Here is a 22755-nt window from a genome sequence, read left to right on the forward strand (position 1 = left end):
CCACATACTACTACATGTGGCATTACTGAGAGACACAGAGAGAGCGATCAGTTTCGTGAACAGCATGATGGTACACACGTGGTTAATCCCTGGGACCCAGACCACTTAAGAAAATACCTAGGTGATAGGCAATGCACAAAAATCAAGTCTGCTTGGAACTCCTGGTAGGGGAGCACTGCTGTCTATACACCCTTCAGCAAGAAGGACCATGCCATCCTCTACCAGTGATGAGAAGGTGCGTACACAGAGTGGGTGAGGGTGAAGTGTGACGGGCCCAGCCACATCAGCCGAATTAACCCCCCCAAATCAATGGAGGGACAGTTGTCACAGGCAGGTGCCTCTCTTGCTTACTTACATCTTGGGATAACATAGGCCAGGCCGTTGATTTTACTTTGTTTAATTTTAATTCATTAATTAATTTGGAGGGAGGACGAATTGAGGAAATAATTTTTTTCCTTGGTAATACAGAAGCTTGAGGTCTTGAGGGTACCATAGAGATGAATAATTCAAAATCCCCTTTGAGTAGAAAGCTCTCTATTCCTAAAGGTGGGTGAATTTTTTTTTTTAATTTTGTTAAACTGTTTAATTTGAAATAATTTTAAATTTAGTAATAAGTTGCAAAGATTGCACAGACATTTCCATTATACCCTTCATCCAGCATCCCTTGATGTTAACACCTTATGTAATTATGCTATATTTATTAAAACTAAGAAATTAACATCGGTGCAGTGCTACTAACTAAACCACCGACTTTATTTGGATTTCATCAGTTTTTCTGATAATGTCCTTTTTCTGTTCCGAGATGGATTTCTGAATAATGAAGTATGGTAGGTGGTGTGCAAAAATCTCAAGCTTCCCCGAGATAGGATCAATATGAAGCATTTGTATATGTACAAAGCGGCAAGTGCTATGATGATTAACAGTAAAACAAAGACATAAGGAAACTACAGGGCAAATTTCCCTAAGTCTCCCAGGAGTTATTTGTGTCTGAAGGTGGTTTTGTATTTTCTGACATTGTAGTTTTCTAATTTCACTAAAGGAAAGCTAACCAAATTTGTGGATTTTACTTTTTGCTTTAGCCTCCAAATGCTTTAAGGCTAATTCAGGCCTGGTTCAGTGGCAAAGAACTGTCTCAGAGGCCTCATGCATGTCTAAATAGCTTCTCTCCTGTTTATTTTGCACTGTTTTATCCTATAAGCTGTCTCAAGGCCCTTCCAAGATAAGCAGGAGGATTTAAATCTTAATAAATTGAAATTTGAATAACGGAGGCAATCTAGGTTCGGGGGTCTTGAATGATTAGGATAAACATCTCTATTTTCCACTCCCACATTATGCATGTGCTGTCCATGTTGCCCTGAGATCAGCATCAGTAATAATTAAAATAGTAACAACAGCAATAAGACTATTAGATTTAAATAGCACTTTTCAGTTTATCAGGACTTTTATTCACAGTTATTATTTCTATTCTTGGAATAGTTCTAAAAGGTAGGAAGAATGCCACTTTACAGATGAAGAAACAGAGTCACTAAAAGATGAAGACATGCCCAAAACAATAGGGACAAAGGGCGGCCCCAGGACCAGAACTCAGTGCTTTCTAAAAACCTTGCCATGATTTGGCCAGACGTGTCAACATCTGTGAGCCAGCAATAAGACTTTCAATCACATTCCCATTAAACTTCTTGGAAACGCCTTCTTATAAAGCTTATAACAGGGACCTTACAGAAGTCTAGAGTCATCTCTTTTTTGAAAAAAGATAACCCAAGAGATTTTTTCATCAGTTCAATCAGTTCTGGGATTGGAAGTGACAAACAAGCCATGCTCGAATACTATTCTCCAGCCTCTCATTATTGTGATGGGAGGCATAAAAATATATATAACTTCCTTGATTGTAATGAACACCCAAATATTTATTCTGTCCTGTCGTTTCTCGTCACTCAAAATGCCAAGGAGTTGAATTTTTAGGCATAGTAGAAGTAAAGAATAGAAGTCACAAAGATACATCCTAACGTTAATAGAAACAACAACAACAATTAAAAAGGCTTACCTTGCAGCCTTCACATGTAATGACACCATAATGGATTCCTGATGATTTGTCTCCACAGATCTTGCATGGAATAATTTCAATTTGAGCTGCAACAGAAGCACGCAACCAGTTAATTACATTTTATTTTAAACACCTTATAAAAGCGTTCCCTGATCAGCATTTGTATAGTGAAAACTAATAACCTGCTAAACATTATACTGCATTAACTATTCATTGCTGAACTGTGAGGGTCCCCCTAGAGCCCTGGACTAAATTATGGCTGCTCGTTATATAATAGCTTTCGGGTTATTAAAATGGGTCATTTGAGGAGGTGTTTAAGAACCCACAAGAAGACTGGAATCAGCATTTCAAAGCCTTCAAGAACTGGAGAGTTCACAGTTTAGGCCTCAGAGCAAAGCAGATACTAAAATGTTTCCTCCGATCTCATTTTCCATCATTATTTTTAAAAGGTCAAAAACCTGTCTGGGCTGAGCATTGTAGCTCGGCTGGTAGAGAAAAACAGACTCCAAAAAGCCAAAACTACTTAGGAAAATGATTCAACTCTAAATATTAATAAGTTACATATGATGGGAAGAATTTCTTACTCATCTTTTTTTAATTAATGTACCTCCCATGTGTTAAAAATTAGTCGACTTGTGTACAATCAAAACCTTTCAACCATAAAGTTCATATCCTATTTGAATTTAAAAATGATGAATCTGGACAAATAGAATATGTAGCTTCAGAGTTCTTTACATTGGAAATTGATTTTCTGGTACAGCGTGCGTGTGTTTCTATCTAACTGATTATTTACAGTTGCCTCATACTGGAAGAATAACCAAATAATTCATACATATTACATCAAAGTTCTCAAATATGTTAAAGCACGTTTCTAAGAAAACACATTATATCTTGAGCAGAGTTGGAAAGAGTATAATTAAGGATTAAAAAACCCCCTAAGGAATAGAATAATTAGGCAAAACAAAGTACTTGGACCACCTATTAAATACAATTTATATGCGAAATAAAGAACCAACACTGAGCTGCATACACAGGATGACAAGTTTCACCCGTTTACCTGGCATGCTCCATTACACTAAATTTATTTTCCATGGTTATCACTACTGGATATCATGTCAGATTACCTACTAAGTCACACACACAAAGGCAGTTGCAAGTGCCCAAGTATATTTCATTTTCATAAAGCCCCTACCTAGTGCCATGCCTCACACAAAGCAGTGACTAGTCTAACGAACGTATCGCACGATGTAAGTAACACACATACACAGAGCCCACCCTTTCTTCCAATGTGATCTCATATCCTGGGGTAATTTCCACAGCCACCTACTCTGGATTTGATACAATACTGTATTCAATACTTCAAAAGAGGACACATTAAATTACTGGACTTAACCTCATTATAAACCATGTGTCCCTGCTAACATCCTTTCAAGGGGACCACAAGTACTGCAGTGCCTTTAGTGAGTCCTTTGCCTACCAGTCACTTTTAGTGTTGACATCCTGAGTTTCACTATCCAGAGTTAGAGACTGTTCAAAATCTCACCTCCAATAAATGTGCCATAATCCTCAAGCCTCCTAATACCCCAATAGTGGCATCTTTGTACACTATCTAAATGTCTATTCTGAGTTATGCAACTTAATATGTTATAAGATCACGCTTAACAAAAACCGTCAACTTCAAGTCGGCCTCCTCATCTTAGAGACTAGTTTGATTTCTTCAAGGAAAATTCTTTATGAAATCTAAACTCTAATAATGTTTCACACTTAGGCTCCTCCAATATATATATTTTTTTGCGGTACGCGGGCCTCTCACTGTTGTGGCCTCTCCCATTGCAGAGCACAGGCTCCGGACGCGCAGGCTCAGCGGCCATGGCTCACGGGCCCAGGCGCTCCGCGGCATGTGGGATCTTCCCGAACCAGGGCACGAACCCATGTTCCCTGCATCCGCAGGCAGACTCTCAACCACTGCGCCACCAGGGAAGCCCTCCTCCAATATTTTTAATACATAGTTAAGGCAAAGTTTTGTGCCACAGATTGTCTGCAGCTCTCCAGAGAGATGGTTGTGCCCCACATTTTTCAGAGACTCATAAAAGCCAAGTGGTAGTAAAGAAATTCTGAAAGGTGATATCAGCTGAAACCTCTAACCCTAACCCTAACCCTAACCCCAACCCCAACCCCTAAGGAAGAGAAGAATTAGACAACACAAAGTACTTGGACCACCTATTAAATAAAACTCATACAAGAAATAAAGAAGACAGACACTGAGCTGCTTCTGCTTATGTCTCACCTCAAGTTGTAGTCACAGAAATTAGACAAACCTCATTAGGTCCTATAGTTTAAGTCAGCATCAAAACTAAAAGCAACACTAACACTAAACTCGGGCCTCTCAAGAGTTATTTTCATTCCATCTTAGTAATGGAGAGATTAAGCAAATCTATTTAGTCCTTTATAAGATAGGAAAGCTCTGGGCAGGCCAGACAGGGAACACTGAGTAAAACTGTATGTATCTGGATCAAATGGAAAATGGTGTATTGCTGTTCACTCTGCCTGGACTCCTAGTGGATGACCCATGAGCAGTGACATCATGATCTTTAAGGCAGCGACCAAAATGCCTACTAAAGGCTCCTGTAACATTGCAAGTGATCTGCAGGTCTGTCAGGGAGGGTCTGATCATGATGGGGGTGCCCCTGGAATTGACATCCTGGCCCAGCACTTCCACCCTTGGAATGGCTCTCAGCTGGCTGGGGAGAGGGTGGGAGTGAGGGTTGGGAAAGTCACTGTAGTATAAATCCAGAGTTTGGTGCCACTACTGCATAGGATCACTGGCCTGAGTCAGGCTCCTAAACTCTTGGTCTTCAATTCAGCCTTCCTTCAGCTCTCAGGGTCTTTCAGATCTGCAGGGCACTCAAGCTGAGGCATATTTTACGAGACTTCATGGAGGCCAAGATGCTTAGTATGAATGGACTCACTGTAGACTGACCTGTATTTTCAAGCGAGGGGCCATTTGCCTAGAACTTTGCCCCCTGCTGCACTGTGTTTGTGCTTGGCTCCAGTGGGCAATGCTGGTCAAAGATTCCAAATTAGTTAGAACAAGCTTCCCTAGGGATCTCATGGTGAGGTGATGGGAGGGTTCTCCAAAGCCAGGTTCCAATATTCTGATTGGTTGGATTAAACTATTCTACTAGCCTACCCCCTTGGGTGGCTCTCTTATCTCAGAAGACAATTTCAGGTGCAAGTGCTCTTTAGGAAATGACTAAAATCCACTTGCTCTAAAAAGCAAATTCTCTGAAAGTGATCTATCACATGTGTTGATCTTTCCAGAAAGTAAACATTTGCTGATCGGAGCAGGGCACTTACTCAATCTTCCATTTCATCCAACAATGCACAAAATCCACCTCCCTTCACCTTTTAGTCAATTTACAGAATTCAAATGTATCAAGGAGAAGAAAAATAGCCAATGCCTTAAAAATTTTTGGAAAGGAAAGCAGTTTAGTTTCACAAATTTGAGTTTTCAGACCAGTAAGAGGGAACAGGACAAAAATCCCCTTGCCCTTTGCTTTCTATCCCTCAGGCTTTTCCATTTTCTGACAGGCAGTATTGTGTCTTTTCAAAATAATCTTCTTGTAACAAAAATTATGAGTCTTGGCCCATATATATACTGCACACATTGACTCAGCCAGTATTTCAAAGGATGAAATCTGTCAGACACCACAACTGTCACAAGTATATTGATTAAATTAGTCCACATCCATATTCATTGCAGCAAAGAGGTTTATTTTGTAGCGGAATATCTGAAGCAAGATGCACGCACACATATAATCATGAATTGGCTTAACAATGAACAATCTCGCTATGAAAAATTCTAATTTGCCTACATTTTCAGCTCTATTGCCTAAATAATTTGCTCTTTCATGCACCCTAAGTAATTCAAGCAGGCTCTCCACACCTGCACAGGCAAATTTTTGCAGTTTCAAGGAGCTGACAACAAGTGGCGGCGGGGCATCAGGAAATCCTGGAAAGCAGGTGTGCTAATTAGCCAAGTGGTCCTTAGGCTGGGTGGGCATTTACCGTTGTACCTCTGTAAAAAAGTGTGCTTTTTACTTTTCATTATAAAAGGTAACAAGACACTGGCGTTCTTAACACCTCACTTGCTCCTCAGGACCTATTTCTGGATTTATCGTGGTCCAGAGAAAAATGCCCATTCTGCCCAAGTATTAAAAAATATAACTGCACAAGAGCTGTACCCATCACTTCATTCTGTGGGTGAATAGTGATGTCTCGATGATAATCTAAATAGATTGATAATAATCAATAATATTGAACATGTATTTGGGCTTATAAAGTCTCAGGCATTATCTAATTTGCTGCTCCAACAACTCTATAAGGTAGGTGGTATTATTATCATCATTAACTGCATTTGTTTTAGATGAGAAAACTGAAGCTCAGAAAGGCTAAATAACTTGCCGAAAGTCAGAGAGCTTGGAAGAAGTAAGGTTGGAATTTGGACACATTTTGGTCTTTTTCTCTTAACTCAAAAGCTTATTCCCTCTCCACCCTACCCCCCTTCTCATCATACTGAATAGCCGAGCTAAATCACTCCAATACAAACATCGGGAATATACTGCTCTTGGTAGGAAACCATTACCCAAGGATCAAAAGACATCTCACAAGTAATCTGGTTAAACTTAATACTACTCAGAACTCATGTCAAGATGTCTTTCTGGGAGTTACTTGACTAGTTTATAACTGGAAATAATCATCAACCTTCTAAGACCATTCTTCTCAATTTTATAAAATTCCAAGTTTTTGACCTTAGGCTGACCAATACCAATGTTTAACAATTCTTAAGGCTGGGAAAATTACCTCACCTACCTCTCTGAGTCTCAGTTTTCTATTTGAAGATTCAATGATATAATGTATAAATGACACAGCACATATGATTATTTTATACATGTATTCTATATATATGCACATCACACACAATCCTTAGAAAGAGTTGGCTCTCAAAACACAGTTATTATTATTGTTATTGTTGATAAGAAATCCTGCCTTATAGTGAAATGAAATTCTTTTCTGCAGACTTTAAGCTCTTTCCAAAGCGGGGATAGAGAAAAGCGGCTTAGCCTCTAGCTAATATGACAGGCAGTTCATACCAGCTACCACAGCGATCCTTTACAACGTTGGCACTTAACTGCTACAACATAGCAGCATGTTGTAATCAGTGTGGGATGTGTCACAAGGCATTTGTTGCTAATAATAGTAAAAAAAAAATAAAGTTTTTTACTGGTTCATATAAAAAAATAAACTAACATGGACCTAAGATCATCCCCATAAGATCTTTCACTCTAGCTCACTTGCACAACCATATGCTTTCTCAAATTGGACGGAACAGGGTGGGGTTACTGCTGGCTTGCCAGGAAACGGCCAAACCTTGGGTATACCCATGACACTATGTCACACATATGAATGCCAAGCAATTTTCTGTGTCTTGCAAAAACTGTCAGGAACTGCTGCTATAAACAAACAAACAAAAACCAAAAAAACCCCTATCTTTATACCAATCTGCTGACCGTGTTTTTCCTGGAAGGCTGAGAATATGGAGGACTTTTCACCTGCTATGTTACATATTTCTCTAACGTTTGATTTTTTTACAACCAGCATGTATTACTTTTGTAAGCAGAAAAACCAATAAAGATTAAAAAGAAAAACCCTAAGGCATTTGATTTTATTTTCGGCAAAATGGCTTGAGTCCTTTATGGATTAGTCATTTTATTTTATCCCCTGTTTAAAACTGCTGGGGTATTAAAGGCTTCTGCAGCTGCCTGGATGGCAGTCTGGCCTGTATGTCAAGGCCAGCTGGGGGTTGGGGGGGGGGATGGGGGGGTAGTAGGGAGTCTTCACCTGGTTTCCTGGAGGGACTTCGGCAACTCCTGACTTCTAGAGTTTTGTAGCCCCTCTGGATCTGGCCACCTCTAGTTCCAGGGTCTCCAAGGACTCTGCTCAGCCAAGGGGGCAAAAATAGGGGCTGAAATTCGCCTGCCTGTGAGCCCTGCTGCAGAGTGGCTGGAACAGCTTGGAGGGAGGGAGCCTTTTTCTCTCTCTACTCTCTCAGCGCTGCTGCTGGAGGCCCCAGGCCACCATCAGGGTTTGCAGAGAGCTTGCAATACATCTTCATGGTGGAAGAACAGACTGTGGGCTTCAAACAGTTTGGCACACTCTGTCCCTGGACCTAAGGCCTGGAGTATAACATGGATTTGTTTCACAGTGCAGGCATGTTCAATAGGCATCCTGGGTGGGGAGGGCTGAGTTCCAGCTACACACTCTGCAAACTAAAAATCAACTTGTTCCGCCATTTTTTCTACTAAATATATACTAAATATAATACTGGTATGTGTCCCCGGTACAGTCTTTTCTTCTACTGATTTTGCGATTTTTTTCATGATAGTACTTGATCCTAGTGCAACATCACCAAAGCAGTTAGCCCCCTAATTAGAAAAGTCCTACCCCTTTGGTAGAGCAGTCTTGTGGTCATTTCTGGCAACAACAATAATGCTTGATATTTGCAGAGCTCTGGAACGGTTTTCCAAGTTTTTGTCCTCACTAGCTTGTTTTGATTTTGGTGTTCACAACAACTCTGAAGTAGGCAGGTGGGTCTTATTAGCCCCATTCTATTGATGTGGAAAGTGAACCTCAGGAGGGTTAAATGGCTTCTTCTCTAGGTCTAGGTTTCCCAGGGTTTAACTGTAGAGGCAGCCACCAAAGAAAAAAAAAAAAAAGAGACTTGGTGTCTCTTTTTGTTCAGGATTATTTGATGACTTTAGATTTATGTTATCATCAATCTGGGGCTCTCAAGGGGAAATGCCATGAGAGAGAAAGAGCTGGAGGTCGATCCAGCTAAAAAGTGGAGTTGGCACTCCTGCGTTTCCCTCTGACCCTCAACTCCTTGAGTGGCCTCAAGCAAGTCACTTACACCTCCACTCCCTCCATCTATAAAATGGGAATAACTCCTGTCTCCCAGGCAGGTGGTGGTAAACGAATGCTCAGAAAGCTCTTTGAAGACGAAAAGACCTATATAGATGGGAAGCTTGGCATATCATTCTCGGCAAGGACCAGGATGCTGTGCCCTCACCACCCACTACAGGCTCTGCCACCAAGAGAATAAAGAAAAATCCACAGAACTGTAATCTTCATCTGCTAACCAGACTCAAACTTTTTTTTTAATTGTTGGTTTCCAAAATGCCTTCCTGAGGGACTCATGGGTCCAGAGGTTACTATCTTTGTCTCAGCTTCAGAGAAAAAGCACATAGATGGAGAAGTCACCTCTCTGTAACAGCTGTCACAAGCAAAGTCACTGAACTTAAGCCCTTCACCAGGGCTTCAGTTGTCTTGCAGAGGTATCCTGGAAATGGTATGATTCCCACTTGTTATACACAATAAACACACAGGTTGCCCTCCGACATTCTGACCCTCGGTATTAAGTTCATGTCTGACTCAAAGGACCCTGTCAAATTATAGCCATCCAAAAACAGGTCCTGTACCTTACTCTGCCTCCCCCCGACCAAAGTCCTACACCTTACATACTGTTTAAAGCCACTTCTTAAAAGCTTTAACTGGATTGTGGCTTCTGCTGAAAATGTAACAGCTTTTTAAAAATCATTTGTTAAAATAAAAAGTGTTACATATACTTGCCGAATACATACACATAAACACACCTCAAACTCTTCAAGAGATCAAGCATTTGCACACTAAAGCTAAAATATGACAAAACTAGATTTTTGAAACTTTATTTCCTTCAGGCTTTACACATGTAAGACTTAGGAGCCTAGGAGTTAAAGCCCATATGAATTCAGAGAAAGCTGAGCTGTGTACGCAGGAAATATCTGAAGAATGAGGAAGACAAGTATGTGTTGTCATGTGGCTTTCTGTGAATATGCAGGTAGTTCTGACAATGGGAACTGAATATTAATCCTTTGTAATATGTTTCAATCTCTACTGGATTAAGCTTTCCAGAGAAACTGACTCGCACTCCCTGATGCACATGTATCTCTGCTAAAAGCCAAATCCAAATGAGTACTTTTGTCCCTAGATGGGGAAATTCTGTCAAATCAGAGAAGAAACAGATTTTTCATATAGAGGAACAGTGGATGGCTTTGATTTTTAGATCCAGTTCTCTCTAGAATTCTCCTACGACACAGTCATGCACAGAAGACCTCAATTTAAGGCAACATACTCTTTATCTCTTTTGATAATTACCTGGCGACCAATTAGACCTTGAATAAAATAATTGAACAGCAAGAGAAGCTGCTTCCTCATACTCCACTTTACTTATCCAGCAGGTCAAATACTGAAGAAATTCTCACCCAACAAAAGATGATGCCATTAAGATCAGCAATACAAATACTTTTCTTTTCTTTTTTTTTTTTTTTTTTTTGGTCTTTCCTAATCTAATCTCTATCACTTTTGTGAACAACGGAGCATCCTTGTTGTTGAGGATTTCTGGGGTTATGTGAAATCAGGGACTAAGACAAAGGTAACTGGCCATTCAGCCAATTATTCTCAATTATTCTCAAGGTCCTTCTAAGATTCTAGAATTAACTACATTTTTTCAATATGAAGTTCTTGCAGATTTTCTTGGACCTTGAAATCAGAAATGTCTAATCAAAATCCTTCTCTTGAATCTCTCAGGGTGGGTTAAGCCATTTCATATCAGCAGGAAAAAGAATCCATCTTATCTTACTAAGTTGTTAGATTATGATCAAGAGAGTTTCTTAAAAACTTCTTTTCCAACAATAGGTATGTGTCCCTTATATAATTCTGGATAATACTAGACCCAAAAAAATGTCATCTGACTCACAGAACTGCAGCTAATCTTTTCTAGCGATCAACCTCACTCTAGATACCAATTCCTTTTTTTCCCTTAACAAGAGCAATTGTGCCACATTTAGGTTACGTCTTCCTTTGCTCACAGTTGAGAGCAATGGGGTCAGCTCTTTGCTTTCATCATTCAAAGTCTGTTTTTCACAACAACAGAAAAGAACATCTTTAAAACCAAACCAAATCTGGAGATCTTATCTAGTTTCTGCTTTACCAAAAACATCAAAATTACTCTTACTGCGTTTTATGAAATAACCTTACTTTACACCATTACCCCCAAATTCTCACACCTAAGCCCAAGAGATAAGCACTCCATTTTACAGCCCTCTTAACTTTGCACCTGCCTATGCACACCTCAACTTATAGGTATTGTATGATCTTGGTACTTCAATTTACAAGATTGTATTTTTTCAATAGATACACAGAATGTTACAAAAAGAAACAAACCTGGTGATTCAATTACAAAGTCCAAAGACAGAAAAATCCATTGACACAGAAATGGGTCTTAAAACAAGTCGGATATCTGTTTAAATCTATTTGTTCTATGGCTTCCTATGAGTCTGGTCCATTGTATGCTTAGCACATAGCATCATACTTCACTGAATAAATCAATCCAAATATTCTGTTTGTCTCAGAATTCTCTTTAAAGGGCCAAAGTCTCCTGCCTAAAAAGTCAGCTACTGATTGCTAATTCTAACTGCACAATTTCTATACTCCTTAACGGTGCCATCACCTGCTGAAGATGTGCAGAAGTGGGTCAAAATAACAAGAATCCAGGTTAAGTCATCATAGCTCACCAGGCCAAGGAACCTATTGTTTCTTTCCATTAGCTTAGGTAGTTTTTGTGAAGATCAATTACTGTTCATTGAATATTAGACCATGTCATTTAAGAAATATTCCTTAACCAAACTGTTTGGATTCATGGCAAAAAAAAAAAAAAAAAAACTGGAAATAACTTGTAACTTTAAACCTTGAAAATACATTTGCTTTCCTCTATGTTAAGCCATTGAGAACTAAGATGACAACACATCCATAGCCACAGGAACACAGACTGGTGATACCAAAAATTTCTTGGTCCACAGATCATTTTAGTGGGTGAGGATTATCTCACAGCCCAGATCCCCATTCTACCTTTGTGCTGTTTCCCACTTCACAAAGTCTCCCTAGAATTAACAGGGAGAATGGAACTCTGGGCAAGAGACCAGGGAAAGGTCTGTTTTTTATTTAAAATCACAAGCAAATTATTTAGACTTGCCAGAAGCAGAAGTGTACATGTTGTCACACTAATTGTTTTAAGATTCTAAGATCTTGAAGGATGAGTGACCAATTCCTAGAAGACAAATTCTACTAGGTTCTCCACCTCCAATTTCCAGGACAGAGCCAATGATATCTAAACAACAGATATGGCAAGTTCTCAGCCTTCGAAAACATCAGTCATGTATTTCTGGACTGCAGGTCAATGGTAATTAAAAATCTCTTTTATAATGCTTTTCTAAGACAACCAGTTCAGCTGGACACAGGAATGACCAGACAAGTGCCCGAAGGAGTTTTTTTCTGACTACCTAAACACGTGTTCTTCAAACTTGCTTATTAAAGAAATGTTTCCATATTTAGTTATAATGTATAACATCAACTGGACAATGGATAACAATATGGGCTGATAGCTGAAGTAGAGTTGTTTTCTATGTCTACTCCCAAGGGGGGAAAGCAGGAGCTTCTAGCTATTTCTTCACTGGAAAGGCAAATACAGAAAAAGGCAGCAGAGCCTTGAGGGTATTAAGTAGTTGTGAGACAGGAGGAGAGGGGATGCTCTGGACCAAGCTTAGAGATTGTCAGATTTATTTTAAGAAGGTCTGACATCTAAGCATCAATTCCCAGACGGTAACACCTAACGAATGTCATTCTTCCCTACAACAGAAAATGTATATCTTGGGGGTTTACCTTGAAACTATCTATCTTTATGTAAGTCATGCAGTAGGGGTGGGGTAAGAACGCCACAGCCATGGAAAGATAGCAAAATAAGGTTCACAACCCTGTCCTTCCTCTTCCATTTTCAGTTTCTGCTCCTCCAATCCGAGGAGCTCCTTTTGCCTGCAGACAAACATTTCAGATGACATTTTATGACTGTCCTGCACATACGCCTATCAGCTAGCCAGCACTTGGCAATGTGCGTCTTTGTCACTTAAAGAGAGCTTGAGTGAGTGTGACACTATCACTGGCATAAGTGAATCTTTCTAATTTGCAGTAAAAGTGCACCATTCACACACTTTGGTACTTCAGGACGGCGACGTTTTGAAATCCACTTCACAAGTGATGGCAGCACATTTCACATCATATGGAAACACACTCTGATTGCTAACAGCTGCTACAGGCACATCTTACTGTCACAGCCAGAGCTCAGAATAGCAGGTCCTTTTTAATGCTAATGGCTGCTACCATCTTAAATCACCACACACACACACACACACACACACACACACACACACACACACACACACACACACGTTCCATACCCTTACACACAGGTCTCTCCAGCTGTAAGTCCTACCACCACTTGCTGGTAACCTGCACGACTAGGCACCAGGGATGACAAGAGGGTACACAGAATCCACTGGCCCACGTCATCTTGCTACATTAGCTTCACTGTATGTGAATTAAGGATGATAGTGGACACTTTTTTTAAAGAAGAAAGAAAAGTACAACCTTGAAGTAAAGTGGAGAGGCTCACTTTGCAAGCGCTGGAGGCTGCGGTTGAATCCCTGCCCTGTCACTTACTAGCTATGTGAACTTGGACAGCTTTCTTAATCTCTGTGCCTTCTTTTCCTAGCCTTTAAAATAACCCTTATGTCCTTATTATAGGGTAACCAAGTGCTTATAGAATCAGTGCATAGCACATAGTAAGGGGTCAATAAATATTAGGTATCATCATCATCACCAACACCACCTATCTTTCAAGGACAGTAGTATTTGGCAAGAGCTGCTACTGGAGTTGTGGGAATAAGCAAGAAGGTTGATGAGGGATAGGTCATTATATTCCTTTCAGATAAAGACATGGAGTTCAGTGGCTTTCTTTTTTAAATTTTTTAAAAGTAGTTTATTTTTTAAAATTTATTTTATTTTTGGCTGTGTTGGGGCTTCATTGCTGTGCACGGGTTTTCTCTAGCAGCGGGGGCTACTTTTAGTTGCGGTGCGCAGGCTTCTCACTGTGGTGGCTTCTCTTGTTGCGGAGCACAGGCTCAAGGCACAAAGGCTCAGTAGTTGTGGCTCGCGGGCTCTAGAGCGCAGGCTCAGTAGTTTTGGCGCACGGGCTTAGTTGCTCCGCGGCATGGGGGATCTTCCCGGACCAGGGCTTGAACCTGTGTCCCCTGCACTGGCAGGTGGATTCTTAACCAGTGCACCACCAGGGAAGTCCCAGCGGCTTTGTTTCTAATGCAGAGGCCTAATATGAGAAGTAACACTAAGCAGGTACAAAGCATGACGGAAAGAAACCACTGGGTATTAAGCAGCTCCCCACTTTCTAAGTAAAGCCCACAGCAAGGCTGGCATCTTGAAGAGGTGGTAAGCAGAGGAAGTGGGAGCCAGGCTTCTAAAAGCTGTGTGGTGAAGTAGGGAAGGGACTCAGCTGCAGGGTTCCGAAGCTTCTAAAACTACCTGCTAGCAAGTGAAATTTACCAGACATGTGTGAAACTTTGTGACCTTCTTTCTCCAGGGCTCAGCTTCCCTCCTAGGGAATACTGTAGCTACTCCCTGCCCCTCGGTGTAGTGTTGCACCAGATAAACTGTCAGATCCGGTCCTGCTATGTTACACGGTGATACGATGATTCTGAGTGAGTTGAACAGTCATTTCCCCAACAGTTGGGATCTCTTCAATGGTGAAACCCACCAGGGGTCACTAGTCAGGAAAAGTAGTCATAGACTGTGATAGAGAAGCCCATCTGGCAACCACTCTGTCCATTTTAATTGCATTTTGGTTTAGACAAGGGAACACACTGAAATGTTCTCGTCAAGGTCCAGAGTAAAAGCTCCGGCATAATACCCATTGGAGCTAGAACCCTCTGTTTCTACACACCTGTCCCCTCCTTTTTTTGGCCTTACTAAAAAAAAAAAAAAAATAGTGTTTATTACTGTCAAAGAGAATTCCTTTCAATACCACACCCTGCCATATATTGATAGAAGAGACAGGGCAGCACAATGCTAACATGGTGCGAATGGAAAGTAAAGTATTTGGTTTTCCTTTCAAGGTAAACAATTTCAATGGACGGTTCTGGGACCGAATCAGGTGGGTTTTTTTTTACATATTTATTTATTTATTTGGTTGTGCAGGGGCTTGGTGCTTTTTATTTGTCGAAGCCCACAATAGGTACGTTTTGCTTTAAATCCACAGAGGCAAAGCCCTTGGCAGGTAGCATCAGTAATGCAAATCTATTTCCCATTGATATGTGTTTTTCAAAACAAAACCATCGCCACCAATGAAGCATTTTGGGCCCTCAAGCTACATGGTTCCCAGCTATAACTGTCTAAGGCATTAAATGTCAAGGATCAAGTCCAAGGCCATGTCAGGGACCATTAGGACATAGAGAAGTAAATTCTGAAGCAAGGTCTGGTGGTAACACCAAAATGTACTCATCAGACAAGAGCCTTCCCTGTGAGATGTTGAGGAACCAATGCCCAGAGGGGTGAGTGGAGTCATTCCAGTGCTCCAGGAAAAGCAACCTAACTACTCACCATGACCTGCCCTGATCTTGCGTTTCCTGTTATTTAAAGGGAAACCAAACCAGTCAATGAAAGCAATTCCAAAAAATGGAGCTCAAAAAAAAATTAAGGCTTAGAAAAAAATAAGTTGAATAAGTATACAGACTTTCAAATTGAAATTCTGAATGGAACAGGATTGTTTTAGGTGCATAACCTTGGTAGGTTTGTTTAAAAAATCAGTCACACCTCAAACACACCCACCAATAATCAGAAGGATGACTTATGAGGAATTATCATTCATTTAAAACATCCTTTAAAATAAGTCAGGAGAGTAAGCTTGACCGGGTCCTTACCCATCCCCACCCTCTAAAATAAACAAATAGTATTTCTATTGAAGCCAATCTCCTGTTCTTGGAATCAGCTTTTTGAGTTGTCAGTTAGACAAGATGAACTGATTACTTTACCATAAAATTTACCAAAGCAGGTAACTCTACCAGAGAAATATCAGTCCATTTCAAAATGTTTCTTGAGAGTGAATTACTTCATCTATGAAAGAGAAATCCCTTCCCCTCTTCTGGTCTGTCGAGCTAAATGGTGCTCAAGAGATACACTTCATTGCCCAATTAGACAGTACAGTTCATTTTAAAGTGAATTTATTATTTCCCTTTCTTCACCTCCTTCCTTTCTTTCTTGACTTTTGGACATTACTAATTCATTTCAAAGAATGTTTTCTTCGGGCATAATTTTACAAATATTCTTTGAGAACCTATACCAAAGTTCAGGGCACTTTGCAAAAACATAATTGCATCAGTAAGGTAGGGAGTTCTCAGGCATAGAGAGTGCAATGATTTAAAAAGGTCTGTGTCTATACTACAAAGCTACAGTAATCAAGACAGTACGGTACTGGCACAAAAACAGAAATATAGATCAATGGAACACGACAGAAAGCCCAGAGATAAACCCATGCACATATGGTCATCTTATGTTTGATACAGGAGGCAAGAATATACAGTGAAGAAAAGACAGGCTCCCCAATAAGTGGTGCTACATGTAAGACAGCTACATGTAAAAGAATGAAATTAGAACACTCCCTAACACCATACACAAAAATAAACTCAAAATGGATTAAGGACCTAAATGTAAGGCCAGACACTATCAAATTCTTAGAGGAAAACATAGGCAAAAACGGTCTATGACATAAATCACAGCAAGATCCTTTTCGACCCACCTAGAAAAATGGAAATAAAAACAAAAACAAATGGGACCTAATGAAATTTAAAAGCTTTTGCACAGCAAAGGAAACCATAACAAGATGAAAAGACAACCCTCAGAATGGGAGAAAATATTTGCAAATGAAGCAACTGACAAAGGATTAATCTCCAAAATTTACAAGCAGCTCATGCAGCTCAATATCAAAAAAACAAACAACCCAATCCAAAAATAGGCAGAAGACCTAAATAGACATTTCTCCAAAGAAGATATACAGATTGCCAACAAACACATGAAAGAATGCTCAACATGGTTAATCTTTACAGAAATGCAAATCAAAACTACAATGAGATATTCTCTCACACTTGCCAGAATGGCCATCATCAAAAAATCTACAAACAATAAATGCTGGAGAGGGTGTGGTGAAAAGGGAACCCTCTTGTACTGTTGGTGGGAATGTAAATTGATACAGCCACTATGGAGAACAGTATGGAGGCTCCTTAAAAAACTAAAAATAGAACTACCATATGACCCAGCAATCCCACTACTGGGCATATACCCTAAGAAAACCATAATTCAAAAAGAGTCAGGTACCACAATGTTCATTGCAGCTCTATTTACAATAGCCAGGACATGGAAGCAACCTAAGTGTCCATCAACAGATGAATGGATAAAGAAGATGTGGCACATATATACAGTGGAATATTACTCAGCCATAAAAAGAAACAAAATTGAGTTATTTGTAGTGAGGTGGATGGACCTAGAGTCTGTCATACAGAGTGAAGTAAGTCAGAAAGAGAAAAACAAATACCATATGCTAACACATATATATGGAACCTGAAAAAAAAAAAAAAAAGTCATGAAGAACCTAAGGGCAAGATGGGAATAAAGACACAGACTTACTAGAGAATGGACTTGAGGATACAGGGAGGGGGAAGGGTAAGCTGGGACAAAGTGAGAGAGTGGCATGGACATATATACACTACCAAACGTAAAATAGATAGCTAGTGGGAAGCAGCCACATAGCACAGGGAGATCAGCTCGGTGCTTTGTGACCACCTACAGGGGTGGGATAGGGAGGGTGGGAGGGAGGGAGATGCAAGAGGGAAGAGATATGGGAACATATGTATATGTATAACTGATTCACTTTGTTATAAAGCAGAAACTAACACACCATTGTAAAGCAATTATACTCCAATAAAGATGTTTTAAAAAAAAAAAAGGTCTGTGTGACTTTTATATTGCGTCATTCCAGGGGCTTTCCTTAAAGGGGCTTTCAGGAAGAGATTAAAATGGAGAAAACAAAAATTTGAAAGTGGTGATCAGGCTGCCTTTAGTCTAACGTACGTCAAGGGGTCAAAGGGCTGGGGAGCCTTCACCCCACCGGTACCACGTTTCTTCACTCCTCGTCTAACCTCATAAACAGCTGTGTGGTTTCTCCATCCCTGCTGACTTTATCAGGCCCACGTTCTATTCAACTACAATCGCGAGACGGGGAGGAAGAAAGGATGATATAGGAGAAAGCTAAAAACCCCGACGGTTTTAGTTCCTAAACGAATAACGTATTTTAATAATCTAGGAATTTAAATTCGTATTAATTGTTATTTGAATTAATGTTTGGTCAGCCTATGGAGAGAGTAATTGCTAAACTGGGGGAGATTAGTCACAAAGACTTTAGCAGTGGGCTTAGTGAGCCAAGGGGTTTGAGATCATGAGGGGCAGATGTAAGAATGCTTCCTCCAGGACTCTGCTGACGTTCCCTTCACTCCCGTGTGGTTGTTTTTCTCCATCTGCAACAAGTCAAAACAACCCCTGCGAGAAAGGCATAGGGACAAGAAGATAGGTAGCAGTTCTGCATATCATCCAGCAGCATTTCACAGACATTAAAAGAAAGGACACTTTAAGAAAGCCCATTTTTATACACCCAAACACATCAAACTGCAAAACAGGATAAAACATGGGTAGTTCCAAAGGACTTCTCATGGAGAAAACTTCAATGCCACAACTCACGTTTCCATCGAATTCCCCAGGGTGCCCTTGTATTGAACCCTGCTGAGTAGGTGAGGTTCACCCAGCCCGGAACCATGGAACTCTGTGTTGACTGCAGTAAAAGCACAGAGCTGCCCCACAACCAAACCCTGCTTCATCTTAGTGATTTCTCAACTGGTGGCTGCAGTCAGAATTCTCCTGTGACCACCATCAGATTATGACCATGAAAGTCACCATTCCGTGGTCCTCCTGGGCAGGAGTTTCCCTTTTGTTTTTCCTCCATTCGACTCCCCACCCTTGACACTTGCTGTACAATTTTGTTAGTCAGGGGAATAGTAATTCTGACACAACCGAAAACATGTACGATCAGGGTAAGGTCGTCTGGATCCTGGACACATACTGGATGTGTGGAGGTGCTCCTGTGCTGTGGCAGAGGATGGCCTTTGACCATCCTTTGTTTCTGTTGTGGCCATTATCTACCATATTAATATTCTGGAGGAAGAAAATTAGTGGCCAGTATTTTCTTCCAGCAAAATCACTGGCACCAGCCTCTACCCCAGAATAAGCACTGATCTGCAAAGTAGTGATGTTGTCATTGCCACAGGACTACTCTGAGTCCCTTCTTTGGCAACTGCTCTCAGTGCCAATGAGATGAGAGGAGAAAGACACCTTTGTCACTTTAGAGTCACTTTTTTTTTTTTTAAAGGAAAACAGCCTGGCTTGGTTTCTTCTCTTTATTCATCGCAGTAACTGTTGGTTGTTTTCAAAAATCAAATTCACTTTTTCAGAGGAACAGTGGTCACTACGGAGAACATTAAAACTTTGCTAAAGGAGTTGAAAGCAGTTCCAGAAGAGAAATCACGTATTAGTTTTTGGGCTGTGACAGTGTTTTAGGTACAGAGGTTTAGCCTCTCCGGTTGACTGCTTTGACAGGGCAATGTTCCCGTGGAAGCATACCTTCTAGTACATTTGTTAAACTAAAATCAGCCTCCTTACCTAATAATGTAAATGACTTTGAGAGGAACCTGTGAGTCTCCCGTTTCCTCCTCCTTATGTTACTGTTCAATTCGAGCAGATTCTGTGGAAATTCTGACTTCATGACCCATCACTGCTGCATTAAAATGTGCTTTCTGATGTCATGCTCTGAAATAAACTAAGTTGTTTGCTACAACTACCTACACACAAATTAGAAAATTATATGACACGCAGTTCAATACAGCCTGCAGCTGGGACCCAGGTTATTACTGGAAGTCGCCGTCGGCATGGTTTCTGGTTTCACAGTAAAAGAAGGTAACTTGAAAGGACTCGGTGGTTTTGATGCTCTTCTGAAATGAAAACATTCGGTGAGCGCACAGCCCTGGGTTGTCATTAATGTCAGCCACGCGCAAACACTGTTTTCATGAGTGCAGCAGTCACTCCCCGTCCAGACCACGACTTTCCCACTCTCTGGTATTTCGGGCACTGTGCTGGCACTTTTCCAAAAGAGAACCTCTGGGCAATCCATTCTAGGTACGCCAATAAATACAACACTCTTCAATGAACAGGTGGCCTGAATTTGCTAATGTTAGCCAATAATTTCCACAAGAGAACGTGTTCCTTTCTGAGGAATACCGCAAGTGAATGACGAAATCCTCAAACTTTGAAAGGCAAGAAGTATGAATACTACGTTTAAAGGTACAGAGAGTTGGTTCAAAAATAATGTAGTGGGGCTTCCCTGGTGGCGCAGTGGTTGAGAGTCCGCCTGCCGATGCAGGGGACATGGGTTCGTGCCCCGGTCCAGGGGGATCCCACATGCCGCGGAGCGGCTGGGCCCATGAGCCGCGGCCGCTAAGCCTGCGCATCCAGAGCCTGTGCTCCGCAACGGGAGAGGCCACAGCAGTAAGAGGCCCGCGTACCGCAAAAAAAAAAAAAAAAAAAAAAATGTAGTGGATAAAAATATTACAACAGCAGAGTAGCTTTACACTGCTCCCCTTGAACTTCTTGATATGAACAGTGGAAAAGCCTTATTGATGAAAGCAGAACTCTCTGGCATTCCTGATATGTTTGATGATATGTAGCACCTTTTATGTACGGTGTCTGTTGCCTGACTATACTGTAAACAAGCAACAAAACATTATACTTCATCCCAAAGGTATGAAGAATGAGGAATTAAGCATATTGGGTTGGGAGGGAATTAACAGTACATTAAAAAACAGCTGCCATCTATTCTTTTGCTCTATGCAATCAAGCTGGGCACCCGAGAGAAGCAAATGAAGCTAATGTCTTAGGTTGCTAGTGTTAGGAAGTGGTATTTGCTACCATATCATCAGTGTATTTTGCTTTCTTTATTTTCCTCCCGCCATGCATTGCCCATGAATTAATTTAAGAAACAAGCAAAGCATCAGGGAATAGGTGAAATGTAAAACAGTATTTGCTATATTCCTTGGTTGCAAAACTCTAAGAGCGAGGTACCAAACTTTGGATAAGAAGATGTTTTGCAATTTCCCGGGATATCACATATGTGTTGTACTGGCTAAAGTGGTAGTATACTATTTTTAATATCACTTTTTAATTGCAATGAGTTTTAAACAGCCAAGGTGAAGTCTCACAGATCGTCTGGGTGTTGGAGGCAGGGTGGGTGGCAAAATGGTGATACTTTTATGGTAATCTTTTTATATCACTTATTTTCTATGCTTCCTTTCAAATTATAAATTCAAACTACAGTGTCACTCTCCATCCTCTCCCATGTCCTTTCTAATCTACAAACCAAACAAAAATTTATATTTTATCACTTGTATTATGAAACAGCCAGAAATAGGACTCCAGGGTTTTGCAAGTTTTGCTTTATACAAAGTGTCTGATTTTCTTCCAGCCATGAATGAACTCACAAGGACAACGTAGATCACTTTATAAAACAAAATATAGCTGATATTTGAAACCTAAATGACCAAAGGACATAACTGTTTATATGTGAGCTGCTTTTGACCTAGTAAAAAGTATAGGCAAGGAACACCTAAGGCTTGAAATCTGGATGGGCATTTTAAAGTTTCAAAATTCACAACATATTCATTTCAAAAAATGTTTAAAGGCTAAGAATTTATAATTATGTATCAATGGTTTCTTCCTTTAGTGCTCACCAAAAAGGCATTAATTTTTTTTTTTTTTTTGCTATAGAATCATTTCTGGAAAACATCAATGGAAGTGTTATCAGTTACCAATCCTCTTCATTTGGACATTAAGGAGATTAAAGTTATTGTCAGTGTATAATAAGCTTTCATTGGAAAATAATTAATCTTTTTCTTGACATTGTTTTTCTCAAGGACAGTCAGCAAAAGATGTAAATGGAGGTATATATTATCAGGTAAATGGTGACTCTCAGAAGAGATGAAGAAGGAATCTAAATAATGCTGCTTTACTTCTAAAACAATAACAGTTCAAGCAATGAATGACTGAATTAACACCTCAATATTACACCAAACACAGGCTTACAGAAATAAGTTTTCAGTTGTGTGAAATCATTACCACACTTACAGAAAACAAGAGGAGCACTCTGCAGAACCACACTGGTTTTGCTGCTCTTCCTGCTAATTTAGTTTGAGCAGAAGATGCTCTGTGTGGACCACTTGTTCTTTAACACACTAAACCAACACTTTTAGAAGAAGACAAGACAGCTATGAATTATGTTGCATCTTTTCATCTTTCAGATTTCTCCAAGGAGATGTCTCAGGATTCCATAAGTGCTATCAATTGAGTGATAATTATAGCTATACAAGGCATACGCAACACATTGATATACCCATGTAGACTAGATCCACGATGCATTTATCTTCAGCATTTGGAAATTACTGGTAAGAGGGATTCAGTGCCCTTGCCTGTTGTCTTGATAATCTCATATCTTTTAGGCAAAAGGAAACGTATACTGCATAAGGGCTTTACCACTCTGATCTCAATGTGGAGTACAATGACAG

At 40.3% G+C, this 22755-nt stretch overlaps 1 protein-coding gene across 3 annotated transcripts in view; it reads right to left on the reverse strand.

Annotated features, from left to right (window-relative positions):
- Positions 1–22755, reverse strand: part of RORA (RAR related orphan receptor A) — a gene marked incomplete at its 5' end in the record, with an annotated part of 100266 nt that overhangs the window by 39731 nt on the left and 37780 nt on the right. For 2 of the 3 annotated variants that reach the window (XM_082832416.1, XM_082832415.1), the window contains one exon: positions 2045–2130. In XM_082832416.1, coding sequence (XP_082688542.1) covers positions 2045–2130 — 86 coding nt within the window. Of the gene's footprint in view, positions 1–2044; positions 2131–20053; positions 20422–22755 lie in introns of those variants that run through there. The other variant, XM_082832417.1, reaches the window with a different exon arrangement.

The sequence above is a fragment of the Leucopleurus acutus genome (genome assembly GCF_964270905.1).
Source record: "Leucopleurus acutus genome assembly, chromosome: 1".
Lineage (NCBI taxonomy): Eukaryota > Metazoa > Chordata > Mammalia > Artiodactyla > Delphinidae > Leucopleurus > Leucopleurus acutus.